Source organism: Mastigoproctus giganteus, chromosome 5 (assembly GCF_048544385.1).
Source record: "Mastigoproctus giganteus isolate SK-2022 chromosome 5, ASM4854438v1, whole genome shotgun sequence".
In the NCBI taxonomy this organism is placed as follows: Eukaryota; Metazoa; Arthropoda; class Arachnida; order Uropygi; family Thelyphonidae; genus Mastigoproctus; species Mastigoproctus giganteus.
The window spans coordinates 33,062,163-33,081,957 of record NC_143579.1 but is presented as its reverse complement, the minus strand read 5'-3'; the positions used below and the strand labels follow the sequence as shown (position 1 = coordinate 33,081,957).

Genomic DNA, 19,795 nt, shown 5'->3' with positions numbered 1-19,795 from the left:
CTTAAGAAAAATACATACAGTAATCACTTATTTTCTTCTGCACCTTCTTCAGGCTGATAATTTTGTTTTCAACATTTGTTTGGAGTGAAGAAACCATCGAAAGTCCTTCAGTATCTTCTTCAGCGGCGAAAAACATTTTTAAACGATTGATTTGTATGAGCGCTTCTATTTTCATCGGTGGTTCGTCGTTAATACGTTCTTCGACAGAATGACCTCTTTCCATTTCTTCATCCTCATGAGGAACTTCTTGAAAAATATCGATGATAATGTCGTTGATATCTAGAGCACCATCTTCTGTAGTGAGGTTCGAGTCTATATCTTTGCAGCCAGGGTCACTTGTAGCTGAAATATCGTACATTATCAATAGATGTTGAAGTTCTTGTTCTTCTTGGTGCTCCACATTGCTGTTCACAACTTCAATTTTTGCGTTTGAGAAGCCAGACTTTACAAAACAGTTCACGACAGTTTGTTTTCTAATTGCGTTTACTGAAGAGGAAATCCATTGAATCGCATCTAGGATGCTGATTTTCTTTGCAAAGTCACTCGCACATGTTACATCGTTCATATTTGCAATGAGATGTCTTAAAACACGTTTTCTGTAGTGAAGTTTAAATTTTTTTATTATCCCTTGATCCAAGGGCTGACACTCTGCAGATGTGTTTGGTGGCAGAAAAACGATTTAATGTTGGACAATTCAATGTGCGGGTGAGATGCAGCATTATCCATGAAAAGAATAATTTTTCTGTTTTGATGAATCATGTTTTGGTTAAAGTGACTTATCCATTCGCTCATGATATCTCGTGTTATCCACGCTTTTTTATTAGACTTCCAGTCAACATTCAAAAGATTCAACTTTATGCCCTTGAATCAACGAGGATTTTGTGGTTTTCCTATAACAAGAGGTTGTTCAAAGTCTCCCAGCATATTTGTACACAATAGTACAGTCAAGTGTTCCTTAGAAATTTTTCCGCCCTGGCACTTTTCGTTTTTTAGACTCATTGTTTTTTCAGGAAGAGCTTTAAAAAACAACCCTGTTTCGTCACAGTTGTAAATATCCTTAGCTTCAAAATCACGACATAAATCTTCCAATTTGACGGTCCACTCTGTTACAACCCCAGTATCAACAGATCCACCTTCACCACTTACGGTTTTCCAAGAAATTTTATGCCGAGTTTTGAACTTGTCTAGCCATCCCACAGAAGCTTTGAATTCATTTACTCCCCTTTTCCCTAATAATAGGCCCATTAATGGGAATTTTTTTAGCACGTTCGCTACAAAACCACTCATACGTAACATTGTCAATTTGAAGTCCAACAGTTTTCGGGAATGATTTTTGAACCTGATCATTTCCGTGTTTCCAAAATTGTTTGAGCAGTTAATTTTTTTTGCTTTTGGATGTCGCTTACCTGCGTCTTCCCGATTTTGAATTTTGCAGCGAGATTGCGAACACTATTTTTTTGCCGATCATACGCATTAATGAGTTCGACTCATTTTTAAAGTTAAATGTTTACGAGAAGACATTGTGCACTTCACTGAACAAAACTGAAAACTGAAAAGACGAAAGGCCGACCATATTCCCCCCACCCCTGCACACACGGAATTCATCAGAAGTTTTACACGTGCCTTAAAATTCTTGAAAAAGGGTTTAGAACCGCGACGTAAACCTTGATAAAATTCAGAGAATCGGAAATAGAAAATAAACACACGATTGAGGCAATATGTGGAAGAAAAGTTCCTAGAAAAAGGGCCGTGAGCTCGCCCGCTGTCCGTTATGGGGAGATCAAATTAAGTGCTAATCTAAACGAAACAGTGCAGATTGCCTGTCAGCGTCTGTTACAGAGAATGTCCGCTAGACAGAAGCTGCAAACACGTTAAAACCAATAGAGGTGTCCGTTAGGAGAAGTTTCACTGTATTTAGATATCGGAGGGCAATTTTAGCAAGAAGTCAAATCAGGGGGGTGGCAAATATGCAAAATCTGAATATAGTAAATGAAAATATGATACATAGCCAGGAAATTCATCAGGGGGACTACTCCTGACCCATGTATCAGGCACTGCGTTTACAAACTTGTCTGTAGTATTTTAGAAAAAGGGGAGAAGCAAATATGCGGCCTTCATCGTAATACTAATAGACAAGGTTATCTGTTAGTATTACGGTATTCCACATCTTAGCATCCCGAGAAGGTGTAACCAAACCATTTATAGATCAACTGGTTTTTCTTATGAAACTATAATTACTAAAGATATTATGTGGAAACTTTCAAAGTTTTTTAAATGGGAAGACATTTAACCGAAGCACTGGTAATAAATGTTAGTTGTATTGAAACATACTAGAAGATACAACATCCTTGACTCAGTATTCTCAATTTACTAAAACTTTAAAAACTACACTTTGGGTCTTCTGTGAAACCCTTCTCTGGGCTGGTGGGGGGTGAGGGCTGATCGCTTAGTAAAACAGCAGTGTGGACACCTTCAATCGTATTTAGTCACAACATACAAGGAATATATAACAAAAGAAAAAATTTTTCCCCTTTATATGTACCTTATTTTAAGGTACGACATATAAAGAAATTTTTTTTTTTCTTGTATATACCCTGGTACAACTGGAGGTGCCCACACTATGCTGTATTACTAAGAACCAGCACCGACACCCATCTGGCCTGAAGAAGAGTTCCACGGAGGAACCTGAAACAAAGTTTTTAAGCTGAATACATTAAGCCTATTATGTTTTAGCAAGTGAAAGAACTGGATCAAGGGCTTTGTATCTTCTAATAAGTTTCAATAGAACTAAAAATTTTTTACTGATTTTTTTTTTTTTACGTGTGGCTCTGGAAGGATAAAAAAAGTAGTGTGTGTGCTCGAGGATGGAATTATGCAGACATGTTGAATGGTCAGGAATAAGAGTTTGGTGGCTATGTTTTTGAAATTGACTTAGAAATTGACCTACTGCAAGTAGCAAATGAAGCTCTGACATTTATGTTAACAGGTGTAAATGGAAAGTGGCAAATTCGAATAGTTTATTTTTTAATCATTGGATAATTTAATCACTGAAGCTTTAACTTCTGTTCATGACATTTAATTGAGGTTGTCTCCTTAATTTTCAAAAGCAGTCTTAACATTTCAATAGGTACTTTTCTAAGAGCAAATATTGATCCATTTCAATAAGATTCCACTTTTAAATATCCTGTTATTAGTAGAAATGTTTGTATTTCATTATATTCAGGAAATATAGTCACATACTGAAGAGCAATATCCCAGTTTGTCTGAAACGTAAAATAATGAATCAATGTATACTCCCCACCATGACTTATGGAAGTGAAACTTGGGCACTCACCAAAAGAATCGAAGAGAAGCTGAGAACTACACAGCGAAGAATGGAACGAATTATATTGGGAATCAGACTGTTAGATAAGAAGAGAAACACATGGATTAGGCAGCAGACTCAAGTAAAGGACATTCTTATCAAAACTAAAGAACTAAAATGGTCTTGGGCAGGACACATAGCTCGAAGACATGATGACAGATGGACTAAGAAAATAACAGAATGGTATTCAAGAGGAGCTAGAAGAAAACCTGGAAGACAAAGTCGGAGATGGATAGATGAAATTCATGAGTTTTTGGGTAGTAAATGGTTGGCCAGTGCTCAAAACAGAAGGAACTGGAAAGTTGCTGGAGAGGCCTTCATCCTGCAGTGGATTGAAAATGGCTGATGATGATGATATGCATGTCACAGAATAAACTATGTATTCAGTGGTTTTCAATAGGGGTGCCGCAACAACATTCCTGGGGTGCCATGTAATTTGGGTTTAAGTTATTTAAACTTAATTTTTTTTGAAATTTATATATTTATTTCATTATAAAAAGGCGTATGGTATCCATTGTACCGTATCTTTTTAATTTTGTGGTGATCTATAATTGATGTTTATTTATTACCTCTACATAAAGAATAAAATTATTATATAGGTATATATAATTTGTATTATGAATTGTAATTTTATTTATAACTATATTATTATGATAACTATCATATAACATATATTTTTTAATATTATATATATACACAGAGAGAATTGGATTATTAAAAGGTTGAAAACCACTGTGTTAGGTATTTCTTTTGGCTTGGGGGGGGGGGCGTGAAAATATTACTGGGACACTAAGGGTGCTGTGAACCGAGAAAGTTTGGGAACCTCTGGATTAATTATTGATGATAAAAGGGAATAAAAAAAATGTAAGTATATGGGAAAACTCAAGATATTGTAGGGCGAATGATCTTTTATATAGAGACAAAATTAAAGTGAAAATTGCTACTCTTACTTTTTTTTGTAATAGTTCTGCTGATGCTTTACAGTTTTGGCTGATGATATTCAATTTTGATCAGCTAAAGGCTGTCAGCCAAAATTCAGTTCTAGCCACATGTTCAATAATTTCTTTGATAGGTTAAATAGCTGGAATCTTCTGAGTGAAGGTTTTAAAGTCAGAGTAATAGATGCCAACAAAGAAATGAATTTTTCACATTTTAGTCAATGTAAGCAATACATACGTGGGTTACAAACATATAATGAAAATTGGTGAATGTATCTTGAAAAGCAATTGAGGAACAGGATTTACAGCAGGCCCCCGTTATAACGCGGTTCGCTTTACGCTGATTCGCTATAACGCTGTTCTTATATTATAACCCGTATCTGACTATAACGCTGTCACAGATTACTATAACGCTCTTTTACAGATTACATTTTTGACATATTTAACGAAATCGTTTCATTTGATGGAGTCGATAGCTTGAAAATGAATAGCAAAACAGCATTAAAACGTTTCCCACGCCGACTTGAGCAATTTTCCCACGCTCAGTGAAATTTTCTCTCACGCTAATTTAAGTACAGTCACTTGTTACGTAGTTCCGAGATCAACATTTTAAAAAATGATCAAATATATTGCTTGTAATATTTGCGTTATATGCATTTATCCGAAGTCTAGTTAGTCATCACTCAGTACAGTATTAGACATCGTGCGTAACGGATAGTTTACTTGAACATTATATCATAATTAATTCAACCAACGCAGTTATATTTTCGAAGAGCTAATAATGACCGACAGGAATGAAAATGTAACAACGTCTGGGTGCAGTAAGAAAACTATAAATATAAGAAAAAGACTGAATTTGAAAATTAAATTAGACGTTTAGAAGCGAATCGATTCCGGTCAACGACAAGCGGATGTGTGCCATAATTTAGGACTCGCAAATTTAACTGTAAGAACAATTATGAAAAAATAAAGAATTAATTTTAGCAGCGGGAAAGATAGCTGTTCCACTGCAAGCAACTAGGACTAGACCGGCTATTAGGATTGAAATGGAAAGACTAATTTTTTTGAAGATAATATTCCAATGCAGAATTCAGTTAAGTTAAATATTAAAAAAAGAGAGAGAGAGAGAGAGAAAGAGATTAGCCAATACGATGATATGAAGAAAACTCGCCTAAAAAAAAAAAAAAATGTGGAACCATTTAAAACTGGTAGAATAGATTTAAAATCCCGGGAGAAGCCGCTAGTGCAGATTAAGGAGCCGAAACTTTCAAAAAAGAACTTGTTAAAATTATTGAAGAGGGGTATTATGTGTTATACTTCTCAACAAGTTTTTAACATAGATGAAGCAGGACTTTTGTGGAAACGAATGCCTAAAAGATGTTTCATATTGAAAGAACAAAAAACATGCCAAGTTTCAAAGCGGAGAAGGATCGGTTGACTTTATTGTTGGGTGGTAACGCTGCGGGCCATTTAAAATTAATACCCCTTTTAGTTTATTTGGAAGAGGGCCAAAGTTCAACTCAAAATCCACACATTTTTCATGATTAAATTCATCCATTAAATTAAATCAATTAAATTCATTATTTTAATTGGAATTCTGTTTACTTTTGAGACGCAAGTAGTTACCACATAATTATACGTATGTAATGCAGAATATTTTATATGTGCAAATATTTGAATATTAAATATTTTGACCGACATTTGTGAATCTTTTCATTACCGTTTATTATTGATTAGGAAATATCCTATGGCACCGACCGCAGCTCACAAATACATGTTACCTTATGGGAAAGCGGCGCTCGCTTAGCGCGGATTCACTTAGCGCTCTGTTTTTCCGGAACGAATGATCAGCGTTAAGCGGGGGTCACCTGTATATATATTTTTTTTTTGTTTACATGGAAAGCATGTACAATTTTTATTTAATTCTCTTCTATGAAGTAAAAAAAATATAGACTAATGAATTTTTTACTTACCTGTAAATTATGCCGAGACCACTTGGAAATGTTTTTCAGTACAGTGTAAAGTAAGGGTAGGTTTAACAACATCATAGCACTAGTCAGTTTCTGGTGGCATATAAGATTGTCTCTTTTATTTATAAATTGTAAATTTATAAAATTATTATTATGATTATAAATTTTATTTGTAATCATAATTACTTCAGAGTTATCAAACTGAAGACAACTACTGTAAACATTTCAAGTGAGTCAAATAAACATATAATCAACTTCAATAAAAAAAAAGAAAAAAAAAATCAATATCTTAGACACATACTGACATGTGTCAATGTGGTACTTATGTACAGCATGACCACTGTTAGAGCAATATTGCAATTACCAGTTGCTTGAATAGTTATTTCTGATATTAGCAGCTACTTCCCTGAATTTGTAAAAGGAAACTGACAACTGCATTGAGTCGTGAATGGCATATCCTGGCTATTATCAAATTATATAAGTGTAACACAAAAAAAAAAAAAAAATTTAATGCACCCATTGAGCAATTTTTATTTGTGCAAAAATAGCAGAAAAGAGTGTTCAAGCTTTCACAAAACCACAGAAAAAAAAAAAAATAAAAATAATAATAATAATAATAATAATAATAAAGACTTATTTGTTCAATGAGACAAATTAATCTCTCCATTTTTCACAAATATGTGAACATATACTTTATTGTGAAAGACTGGTAGGTCACAGAACATTCCTGATTAAAGTTGTACTACTTAATTTCAACATACACCCATTTCATTTGGGGAAATTAGCCACAAAACATTGTAAGAAAGTAAAATAAAAAGTGTGAAATCAAAACACTTTTAGGCAGTATTGACTGCAGTTTATTAGAATGCAATAAGCATTTATTTATGTTTCTTTTACTCTGCAGATTTCGGTCTTTATTTCATGTAATTTTGTATTAGTTGGATATAAGAAAGGCTATTAAGCATTTGTACAAAAAAAAAAAGAAAAAGAAAAATTAACTGATTTCAAACAACGGTAAATACAGGCAGTTCCCGCTATACAAGTTCCCGGGTTAATGAGTTTTTTTTCCACTTCCAAAGTATCCAGTATCAACAAAATTGAAAATATGAACATTAATTGCAAAAAATGAATGTTAAACATTTGTAAATACCGCATTTCAAAACACGCACGTAGCTATACAATACAGTTTCACACTTCACGATATTAATCTGTTCCAGAGACACCATTGTATCGTGAAAACATCAAAATGTGAACCCAATAACACACTGTTTTTTGCTAATTCGTTCCATGACCTCAGAAGTTGAAATTTCTCTACATGACTCTCTAAAAGGTCATTTTTATAGTGCAAATTGTATTAGTTACCAATTCAAATCATTAAAATGCACTACACTTTCATCGTTATCATATGTTCTGTTATAAGAACTAATTTTAAACAGCTTTGTGACATTTTTCTAAAGCACATTTCTGGAGGTCACGACCATGAAACAATAAAAACAATTTACACTTTCCAGTTTATTGGGCTTTTCTGATAGTGCAAGCAATTATAAAAGGGTAGTAAACTCGATGTTATTGCATTTGCAAAAATACCAATGTGTTTCAAAATGTGTTTCACCTTTACTGAAATCTTCAATCATATAAAAGAACATAAATAAATTTTCAGAATCTTCTCTTCATCCTTTTTTTAAGCTTCGTGAACTTGCTTACTTTAGGCAATTAACAGAAGAAAGTATAATAAATCAAGGAGTTAGACAGGGATATAGCTTGTCACCAACGTTGTTTAACATATATATTGAGGATATGATATGTAAATGGAAAGAGGAAATTAATACAGGGATATATTTAAATACAAAGAATAGGATTAATACACTGTTATTTGCAGATGATCAAGTAATTATTCAAGATAGTGAAGATAATTTGCAAAGAGCAGTATTTAAATTAATACCAAATAACAGAAGAATAAAAAGTTAAAATAACAACAATGAAAACTAGAACGATGGCTTTTAAGGGGAAAAATACGGAGAAAAAAATAGTTACAGACAATAAAATATCAGAACAAGTAAAACATTTTAAATATCTAGGATGTGTTATAACATATGATGTCGAAGAAGATATGAACCAGAAATTGGTGAAATTTCAAAATATATGTGGAACAATAAAAAGAACTCTGGCTAAGAAAACAAGGAAAGAAACACAATTGAAATTTTACAAAGTAATGGCAGGGGCTCACATCTGGTTAGTATGGGCGTGGCACACCCAGGGTCCTGAGCTGGATATCATCATTCTTCTCTCTCTCTCTGGGTAACTTGGGAATTTTTTTTTTTTGGCTGGTGCAGCATAAACCTCAGGCTTCCTTGCACCATAGGGCTAATAATTATAATAATTAACTTCTTTACGGTTCAGAAACACGGATACTGAAACAAAGAGACATTAATAGAATACAAGCTGCAGAAATGAAATTTTTAAGATATGTTAAAGGATGTACAAAATTAGACAAAATACCAAATGTAAATATTAGAAAGGAATTAAAGATTTACTCAATTAATGAAAAAAATATAGAATATAGACAAAGATGGAAAGAACAGGTAGAAAGAATGGAAGATAATAGATTCCCTAAATTAGCTTACACATATAGGGAAAAAGGAAAAAGAGACAGAGGAAGACTGAAGAAAAGATGGGAAGACCTCTTTGAGATCGGAACAGGAGGATCGCCTAATCCGTGAAGGAAGACAAGACAACTTGTTACTCCACACAAATTGTGTTAGTTGCAATTTGTGAGTTCTGTTAAAAAATGCTTATGCGTGCTATTGAAATTTATAGAGAAAAGAGAAGATTATCTTGGAAATAAACGCCTTTTGAAGCATTTCTGAAGAAGACGACTCCTTGTGCAACAAACCAAAATGCCGAGCCAATAATGAGTGATCAACAAGTATGCATTTAGTTGATGATGAAGAATAAACATTCTTTAAAATTTGCTTGATTTTACAGGCTACATTCTAATTTCTTTGGATAAATCAATCATTGCTGAAACATAAAGGTAACTAATTTCATTGTTGAGAATGTAACCCCTATTTTTAACATTATGTCTATGGGATACAAATTCCCGCTTTACAAGCGCGCTCTAGGAACGAATTAACTTGTAAAGTTGGGGACTACCCGTAATTATGTCAATAACAGGATAATGCTAGCAATACATACAAATCACACTTATATCAGAGTATGTGGATTTATGTTTGCCCGACACCTCCATATTACAGCAATGAACCCATCGCTTAAATTAAATTATTTATTTTATATATATTTTTTTGTTACACTTATATAATTTGATAAAAGCCATAATAGCCAGAAAGTGCTTTTTAATTATATTCACTCTTACTGCTTGCTACAGTTAAGCGATTTTTAAAAATGATTAATAAATAATGACTATGGTTGTTATAAGCCTCAAACAATGCAGTCATAATTAAATTTTTGATTCTCTAACTTCAGTGCTTTTTAATATGAAATATATTATTCTAGCACTTTCTGGACTATACAGTTGGACCTCTATTTAATGAACTTCCATATAGCAAATTTTTCTATGTAGCGAACCTTTTTGATTTCAATCTGGTCATTATATTGAAAATAGTTTCTGTATAACGATGAAAATTTCCATATAATGAATTTATTTCAACAGACCTGGGTACGCTTTGTTCACACCTCTGGCCTTTAGGCAATAGAGCTGATGCTGTAGAAAGCACGAATTAAGGGCTAAAGGGAATAATTCCACAAATTAGGAGCTAAAACATATTACAATTTAGTGGTGCCCATGTAAAATCTTGCAGGAGGAAACTGGCCAACCACGGTGCGGGATGCCCAGCAGGGGATCAGCAATGGCTAAAATAAAAAAGAAGTAGTAAACCTATACATCCTATACACTAGTGTACTGAGAAGTCATGCTCAATCGCTATCTAAGTGTCTACAACCATTGGCAAAGATTAAGGCATATTCCCAACTTGGACATTGGGTCTGATCAACCTGTTTTCTACTGTAAGCATCCTATTAGAGAATTAGGAGAGAGCAATTTCCCTTTATCTGAGACATTCATTTGTTGTTTCGAAGAAATTAGTCATTCGCACCTTCACCAAATTTCACCTGTCTCTGTATGGTAGGCAAGATGAAAGTGGAGTTGCAATCGAAGAAGGCTGTACCCATTGGAAAGAAACAGTTTTGAAAAAATGTTTGAACATTGGATTTTAAATTTCAATAGAAAGATGATGGAAGAAAACGGAAAAAATCGTGCTGATTGTTGACAACTGCTCAGCCCACCTTCTCTCGGTAATTTCGAACTTAAAAGTGTTGAAGCTTCTTTTCTTCCCTCCGAATACCATGTCGATACTGCAGCCAATGGGCCAAGGATTTGAAAATGCACTACTGAAGGCACATACTGAAAAAAAGTTATACTGAGAATAGAAACCAACCAATCTATAGATTCTATTATAGATTTGCAGCTGTGCATATCAGAGTTGGCAAAAGTGCGGAGTCAAGGTGTGACGGAAACAACACTTAAGAATTGTTTCGCAAAAGCAGGTTTTGCTAAAATGCCAATTAATAGCGATCAGAGGGATGAACTACAAGATATTGAGCAGTCTTAGAAAGAGTTCTAAGCAAGGTTTGATCAGTGGAGAAATTGTTCTTGACGAATTTTTAGAAGTTGAAAATGCATAGTAGCTGAATATCAGAGTAACTTGAACATTTTGGACAGTATTCAAAGAACTAGTGACAATGTCGACGATGAGTGGATGAAAATGATGGCAGCATTTGAAACTTTGCATCGAGGCCTTCAGTGTGAAGAAAATGTGCCAGAAAATACACCGCCCCTACCATTAATATCTGGACACCCCTCCATTAATGGGGAAACAGGTCCCATGCAAGCAACATGTCACAGAACCTGCTATAAATATGCACACTGGGCTTTGAACAAAGAATTGCAAAAGTGGACATGCAAGATGACACATTCAACAGAATTACCTCAACAGCTCAATAAAATTGATCACCTCAACAAATGCTAGATGCTGATTAACATAGTGTAAGGAGTGCGAATCCTGGACTGTAGAGCAGTGGAAAACAGTCTTATGGGCAGACGAGTCGAGGCTTGCACTCTACCAGTCTGCTGGCTGTTCCTGGGTGTGGAGAATGCTAGTGGAGCAGTTCCTTCCTGATTGTATCCTCCCCAACAATGAAGTCTGGTGGTGGATTTCTAACATTTTAATTAAATTTATTCACTGCCACTCATTTCTGACTTATTTCCCATCTTTTACTATATTTCCGAATTCACAGTATTTTTCACTGTTGAAAGTTATATTTCTTTATAACGAAATTTCTGTTTAACGAATTTTTCCAAGGGAACGATCGATTTTGTTATATAGAGGTCCAACTGTATGATTTTATGATTTGCACAGCTTTTCTTAAAGCATTACATTATTATCATTATTAGCTGTATGGTGCAAGGAAGCCTGATGCTTATGCTGCACCAGCCGAAAAAAAAATTCCCGAGTTACCCTGAGAGAGAGAGAGAGAGAGAGAGAGAGAGAGAGAGAGAGAGAGAGAGAGAGAGAGAGAGAGAGAGAGAGAGAGAGGGAGAGAGAGAGAGAGAGGGGGAGAGAGAGAGAGAGAGAGGGAGAGAGAGAGAGAGAGAGAGTCAGAAGTAGAAGGGGGAATCACCAAGAAAGAGAAGAATGATGATATCCTATCCAGCTCAGGACCCTGGGTGTGCCAAGCCCATACTCACCAAATGTGAGCCCCTGGGGTTATTTCTACTTAATTTCCTATTTTACCATCGTGGAGACCTGGTTAAACTATCATGGTTCATTAACGATAGTTTTGTTAATAAATCATGATGCTTTCAAACCCTGATTAGGTTTTGAATGCAAAGTTTCAAAACATGATTAGTTTTGAAAGCTACCCAAAAAAGCTTCAAATTCAGTACGCATACTTATGTCAAACTAATTTTATACAACAAATTCTTTTAGCCCCTAGCTGGGCAACTGGAGTATTAAAGACTCCACTTGACCTTCAGCAATGTTGTGTTCTGAAACTCCTGACAGCTATCAACAAATGTTTTCTTTGTGATAGTGAAGTGTCTGGCTGGTGCACACAGCACCTCTTTCTCTGCTTGAAAATGAATAGCAAACAGCATTAAAACGTTCCCCATGCCGCCTTGAGAAATTTTCTCACACGCTAATTTAATTGCAGTACAGTGACTTGTTACATAGTTCCGAGATCAACATTTAAAAAAATGATTAAATGATGCAAATACTGCTTGTAATATTTGCATTATATGTATCTATCCGGGGTCTAGTCATCACTCAGTACAGTATTAGACATCATGTGTAACAGACAGTTTACTCGAACATAGTATCATAATTAATGCAATCCATGCAGTTACATTTTTAAAAGAGTTAATAATGGCGGATAAGAATGAAAAAGCAACAACGTCTGGATGCAGCACGAAGACTATAAATGTAAGAAAAGACTGAATTTAAAAATTAAATTAGACATTTTGAAGTGAATCTATTCCGGTCAACGACAAGCGGATGTGTGCCATAATTTAGGACTGGCAAGTTTAACTGTAAGAACAATTATAAAATATAAAAAATTAATTTTAGCAGCAGAAAGACAGCTGTTCCACTGCAAGAAACTAGGGCTAGGCTGGCTATTAGGGTTGAAATGGAGAGACTTTAACTAATTTTATCGAAGATAATATCCAATGCAGAATTCACTTAAGTTAAATATTATATAAAAAAAAAAAAAAAAAAAAAAAAGAGAGAGAGATTAGTCTATATGATGATTTCAAGAAAACTCACCTAAAAAAAACGTGGAACCATTTAAAACTAGTAAGGGCTGGTTGAATAGATTTAAAATCCAGGGAGAAGCCGCAAGTGCAGATCAAGGAGCCGAAACTTTCAAAAAAGAACTTGTTAAAATTATTGAAGAGGGGTATTATGTGTTATACTTCTCAACAAGTTTTTAACATAGACGAAGCAGGACTTTTTTGGAAACAAATACCTAAAAGAAGTTTCATATTGAAAGAAGAAGAAGAAGAAGAAGAAGGGGAAAAAAAAAAAAAAAAAAGTCAGGTTTCAAAGCGGTGAAGGACCAGTTGACTTTACTGTTGGGTGGCAACACTGTGGGGGATTTAAAATTAAAACCCCTTTAATTTACCAGGAAGAGGGCCAAAGTACAACCCAAAATCGACACATTTTTCATGATTAAATTCATGATTTTAATTGGAATTTTAAGTTTAATTTTGATACGTAAGTAGTTACCACATATGCGTATCTAATGCAGATTATTTTATATGTACAAATATTTGAATATTAAATATTTTTACCGACATTTGTGCATCTTTTCACTACCATTTATTATTGATTAGGAAATATCCTATGGCACCGACTGCAACTTGCAAATACAAATGTTACCTTACGGGAATGCAGCACTCTCTTAGTGCTCTGTTTTTCCAGAACGAATTATCAGCGTTAAGCGGGGGTCACCTGTACTATAAACACCATTTTAATTTTCACTCCATAATTAATATAATTCTTTCAGGGTGAGAGCTTTTTTTTTTTTTTTTTTTTTAAAATAACAATGCCCACTGAATTCAGAATGTGGCACTGCCAGATGGTTTGAGAAAGTGAAAACAGCCTTAATCAGTTTTCATCCTGCTGTTGCATTTTTTTTTTTTTTTTTAAGTATGTGTGTATTCTTGGCTCCATGGCTATTCAGGCTAGAGTGTATAAAGTCTTACAGTACACCAATTCATAAAATCTGAAGTGTATTGTATTTGTGTTCATCAGGTTCTGTACTGTTAAGTACAGAACCTGATTAACAAAGCAAACTAATCTCAAACAAGTTTCTTTCTTTTAAAGTTATATCATATATCATCTAATTATTTCTAATCATCCTTTTATTAAACTGCTAAACAGTTTAATAAAAGGATGATTAGAAAATGCCATTAAAGGACTAAAGTTAAAGTAACTGGCTGTTATTAATATCTGCATTTGTAAATTAAAAATAAGCCAAATGTAACTTTTTTTTCTCACCTCTTGCAGCTTCTGTGTGTGCTACCCAAGCACCAGGATCTATAGGCCTAACAGGTTCAGTTCTAGGAATTGTGAAATAGCCTTTTGGATTTGGATCCCAACACTTAGCAACAACCAACTTAATTGGACTACAGAGATGGAGGAAATGGAATTATTTTCTTTGATTGCAAATAAGAAAATACTATTTGTACTACATATATAAAACACAAGTTCTTCCAATAAGATTTCAATTTGATTTTCAAGTGGCATGTTATTGCAGTACAATACCGGTTGCTACCAATAGAGTAAATATATTCATTTGTTAAAGTTAAGGATGTTTTTCACTGTTTGAGACAAAATGTATGCCTATATAAATATTTGCATGCTCTTTAAAGAAATCTATACAAAATTCACAAAAGCAATGCATTATTCAAATTTCCCACCTCCTCTACAAATAAGTTTAAATTTAAATGATATTTTTCACTTTTAATCCTGGTAAGCAAAGGAATGTAGCCGATATATTGTAAAGGACTTTACTAATGGCTGTTACACACCTTCAAGTAAACCTGTCACGTATGCCTGTGCAGGCACGCCTGTACAGATCTACCAGAACATGTAGATGATAAAACTGCACAGTTATTTTGACCAGCACAAACGACCGGAGGAAATATGAAAAATCATTTGATTTGCCTGAACCGGAGTGGTCTGGGCAGGCAAACCGGAGCGTGTGTAGCGATGTGGCTGGTGCACTGCCAGATTGGGGGATTTCCCTATTTGACTATCATTAATAATTACATCAATTCTATGAAAAAAAAAAAAAAAAAAAAAAAAATTCACTATTAATTTTGTTGCTGATTAATAAAAAATTTACCTGGATTAGAAGTAAATTTTAACTTTTAATATGTGTCAATAAATATAATTTATAATAACAGCAATAATAAAATTCATTATTATATTATTTTATTAAATTTTAATAAGTCTGGGGGATTTTTCTGAGAATTACTGCAATTCACTTAACAAGTTCACATGTGAATAAACATTTCTTTTTTTCAACCATTCTTTGCACCATATATTACGTTTTATTTCACATTTAAAACACTTCGTTGCAAATAATAAGCCAACTATTGCTAAAACGTCTGCCAATTCCATGGTCAGCCGACTGAATGAATGGTGACAGGTTTACCGGAGTGTGTGGATGCAGTACAGGCATCCACTAGACCTGCACAAGCATACCTGACAAGTTTACTTGAAGGTGTGTGTAGCGGCCATTAGGCACCTTAGATACAACTTTACATGGTAAAGTTGTAATTATCTGGGGGTGACAGTCAGTGATGGAGCTATAAGAAGGACAGGGATAATCCAACCATATGTAGAAGTCAACAGGTCTTCCAGCGTGTTATTCCTTGAAGCTATGGAAACAATTTCACGAGACAGGAACATATAACTAAAGGAGAGGCAAGCCATCCATGTACAATAACAAGATGACCAATATCTGGCCAAAATACACTGCCCTATGTTAATACCTGGAAACTCCTTCCACTGATAGCTAGTAATGTCCTATCAAAGCACCATACATTAGACACAACTATAAATGTACTCATAGGCATTCAAGCCTTCAAGGAGACAGTAGTATGGCTGACCAAAATTAAAATGTGGTCTTTATTTTTATTATAAAAGTATTTGAAAGTTTCTATTGAGAACTCAACTGCTATATAAAGCACACAATTATACTTATGGCTTTCACTGCCAGTACAGATGATGGTTCATAAAATGAATCTGTGTTCAAATAATTTTTTTTTATTTATAATATAAAGCTATTTATGGCTGGCTATATGTCCATATATTTTCCAACATGTGTTGCTTGTGGCACATGCTATTGGTTTGCCATTTCTGGTACATAGCAATTTGCAGGCTTAAACAAAAGGACTCCACACACACTAGGAAAACTGCAATTAAAATTCTTATGACTGAATCCCAAGAGAGTTAATCAAGGAGGAGTACACTTTTTGTTCTTTGATGCAGTCTGAATACCGAATCTTGATGGGGTATGGAGAGAATGTGATAAATGATATCAACCATCAACACATGGAAAAGGGCAATTTAGTGGTGGGGAAGTATCATCATCAGTGGCCATGTGCTACCTTACGTCTTCCAATTTTTGTTTGTCAAACAGTCAAGGTTCTTCGAGAGACCATGTCTGATCAATGATACAGATATAAAACCTTAGAGTCCCATACGAGGCTGTTCCAGGGTGAATTTGGTTCTCAATTATTTTTATGTATGATGACAACATACTTCCTCCTGCACAGCTCGGAGCTAGATGATGAAATTCTGTAAAATCCCTAGACCTCAAGCCTATGGATTATGCTTGGAATGCTTTGGGAAGGAAAACAAAGTCCCTCCCATTCAAGTAAACTTTATGAGCTAAAATCTTTCCTCAAAGAGGATACTGTATACTGACTTGCTGCACAACCTTGTTAGCACAAAGGTCAGTGTGAGAGTTGGGCTAAGCAATTTAAATTGGGTTGAGAATCCACAGAAGATGACCAATGGAATTTAATAACTCCAGAAATGTGCCAAAAAATTAAAGACCTGGTTATGGACAGATGTATTAAAGTGTCTGTGATTGCAGAGAATGTAATATTTCTGAGGGAGTTGAGGCTGACCATCTTGACCTTGGTCACGACAAGGTCAGTTCTCACTAGATGTTAAAAATGGTGTCACACATCTCTTCATTTCAGAAAAAGTCATGCAGATCCACAAAAGTTTCTTTCAAGAATTGTAACTAGCAATGAAACATGGTTCCATCGCTGGGATCTAGAAACAAAATGGAAGTACATGTAATGAAAACACCATGGGATACCACTATTCAAAAAAATTCTGGACTAAACCATCTGATGGGAAGATTAGGCTACCATTTTTTGGGAATAAGGAAGGAATTGTTTTGATAGTTTATATGCCACGTAAGAAAACGGCGCCTCCGTAGTAGCCAGGTGGGAAGGAACAACAGTGCGTAGCACACGCTTCTTGATTAGACCAGGGTTCGAGCCCATCACCACCAAATATGGAGGATGCGGAAAGGTCAGGGAATGACCACCGCATATTCCCGGAGCAATATGGCCTTAGTTGCTAATGCTCCTAAAAACCAAACAACAACAAAACGTAAGAAAACAACTACTGTAGATGCTATGCCAAACAAATTTTTGCTTAGCAAATCATCATGTCTGCAAAAATTTAGGCGAGGTCAAAAAGGAATATAAAAGAGAGAAACTGATGATATGAATGTCTTGCTTCTTCGTGACAATGCTCCTGTACACAAGTCCCACAACAAAGCAATTGCTGCTCTGAGACACTGTGAATTCTAGGAGTTAAACTTGTGTACTGAATGGGCACGCAGATAGGTTTATGGCAGAATTATTTATATTTATTATGGGAAAATGCATAAGTGGGTTCCAGAGTCCAACAGAGTTTGATTGCATGACTCTATTAGTGATTCAATTAGCTGGTCCCCCGTTTTGTCTATTTGTGAATATCCCCACATGGGGATGGTGTCCGTTAAAGTCCTTGGCTATATATGTTTGATTTGGTGGAAGACAAATGAAGGCAGATAAAATTATTCTGAGTGAGTACTAATCAGACAAAACAGCTTTCTCTCACATCTGTACCAATACTGGGCGTGTGAAGTCACATTATTTTCGCACTCCTCTTTACCAGATATATTAAGTGATTTTTTATAAATTTAATTTTAAATAGTTATGCTGTGTCTGATACTGGATTGTTGTCCTTGATGCCAGACTACTTCTTCATACTGTATGCTGCTCCTAAAGTAAGTCATTTTTTATCTTAATTTCTGCTTCTCTACCGGCACTAACCAGTGTGTTTTCGCCATGCTGCTCTCAGTCTGCTTTTGTTTGCCACCCTACTTTCGTCTTGGAGTTAGTAACAGTGATGCTAGCCAAGAACAATCTTAAGTTAATTTACATAATCTGCTCTACTCGGTGAGTACTGCATCACCAAAATATTGCAATATAAAAATTTCTTGAAAGAGAACAGAAATATTATTATATACAGTCATCTGCCTGATGTCATACTTTGTTGGATATTTCCTGTTCACATAACAGATACTTTATATTTGGTTTAGAATGGCAAGTAAGCAGCAAGCAGAGGATTTTCCTCCTCTTCCTTTTTTTTTTTTTTTTTTTGTTAGTTGTTGGCGCATCGGCTTCTGTGGCCATAATGCACCTCCCAAAGTTTTTGCATTTTACTCTGATCCAAGCCTGAGGCAGGATTCGAACCCGCAACCTTTGGGTTGCCAGGCAGGCACTTTACCCACCTGGCTAGCCCAGTTGGCTCCTCTTCCTTCTTCTGAGGTTGATTTTCCTTTGATGACCGAACAAGTCAGTTCTGAGAGATCGGAGGAGTCTTGTTCTTAGGACACGTCTCATGTGCAAAGAGTTTCACAGAATTTGTCTAAGACACGTTTGGTGTCTCAGGATATACTTCAATTGCAGAAACTTTCTGCTCTAAGCACTCAGTCAGCATTGGAAAGCGAGATTTCAAAGTGTTTTCCCCCAGAATGATAAACTTATTGGTTCTTCAAATTCTATGGCGTTGGTCTTAGATAGAAGTGCTACCTCAATATTGGAAACAATAGCAAAGTTACGTAAGGACTTTTCTGGCTTTCTTTCATATGAAAGCAATAAAATTATCACAACATCAGGAACATACTTATGGAGAAGTGGCGTAACCTCGAGACTGTTGTTACTTCAGTATTAATAGGTATGAAAAACTAAAAGTGGTCAACAAGGAGATTTTAAAACAGGCTGATCTTCTAAAGAAAATGGTCAACAATTTTTCTAATGTTAACTTGTCACCTTCTGAATTGTCTCAAACTAAGTATCACTTTCCTTCTGAGACTTTGTCTCATGGAGATCGTCAGCAGGATTTGCTTCAAGTACCTGTGGAATCTCCTGTCAGATCTTTTGTGGAAGTTTCTAGTGGTTCATCAAGGGATCAACAAACAAGTGTTACTAATAAGGTTAAATCAACAATGTACTTATTTTAAGAGCACTAGGTTCTAGTGACTGTAAGACTAGTGTTGAGGTTAGAAATCTTGTCACCAAGACACTTAAGAGTGATCTGAAAAGTGTTAAAATTAAATCATTATATACTATTTGCAAAGAGGCATCCAAAGATCGTCGAAACTGCATCCAAAGATAACTTGGACAGCCTTATTGCATCAAGTTCTTTTGTGTCGGCAGGATTCTCTCTCCAGGTACTCCCTATAAAGGTAATTCGACCATTCTAGTTTATGACATCCCCAGTGAATTGTCAAGGGATGAGATAATTGAAAATCTTTTTCAAAAGAATTTTGTAGATTCCAGTTTTTCAACTGAGGAAGTGAAACAAGAGACAGAATTTAGGAACACAACTAAGGCTAGATCTGCATTATGTGTGCGCACTGGGTCA

At 35.1% G+C, this 19,795-nt stretch overlaps 1 protein-coding gene across 3 annotated transcripts in view; it reads right to left on the bottom strand.

The window, feature by feature from the left end:
• dsh (Segment polarity protein dishevelled) overlaps positions 1–19,795 on the bottom strand; it is a 512,259-nt gene that overhangs the window by 217,046 nt on the left and 275,418 nt on the right. For all 3 annotated transcript variants that reach the window (XM_090373973.1, XM_090373975.1, XM_090373972.1), the window contains exon 11: positions 14,348–14,475. In XM_090373973.1, the coding sequence (XP_090230099.1) occupies positions 14,348–14,475 (128 nt within the window). The remainder of the gene's footprint in view (positions 1–14,347; positions 14,476–19,795) is intronic.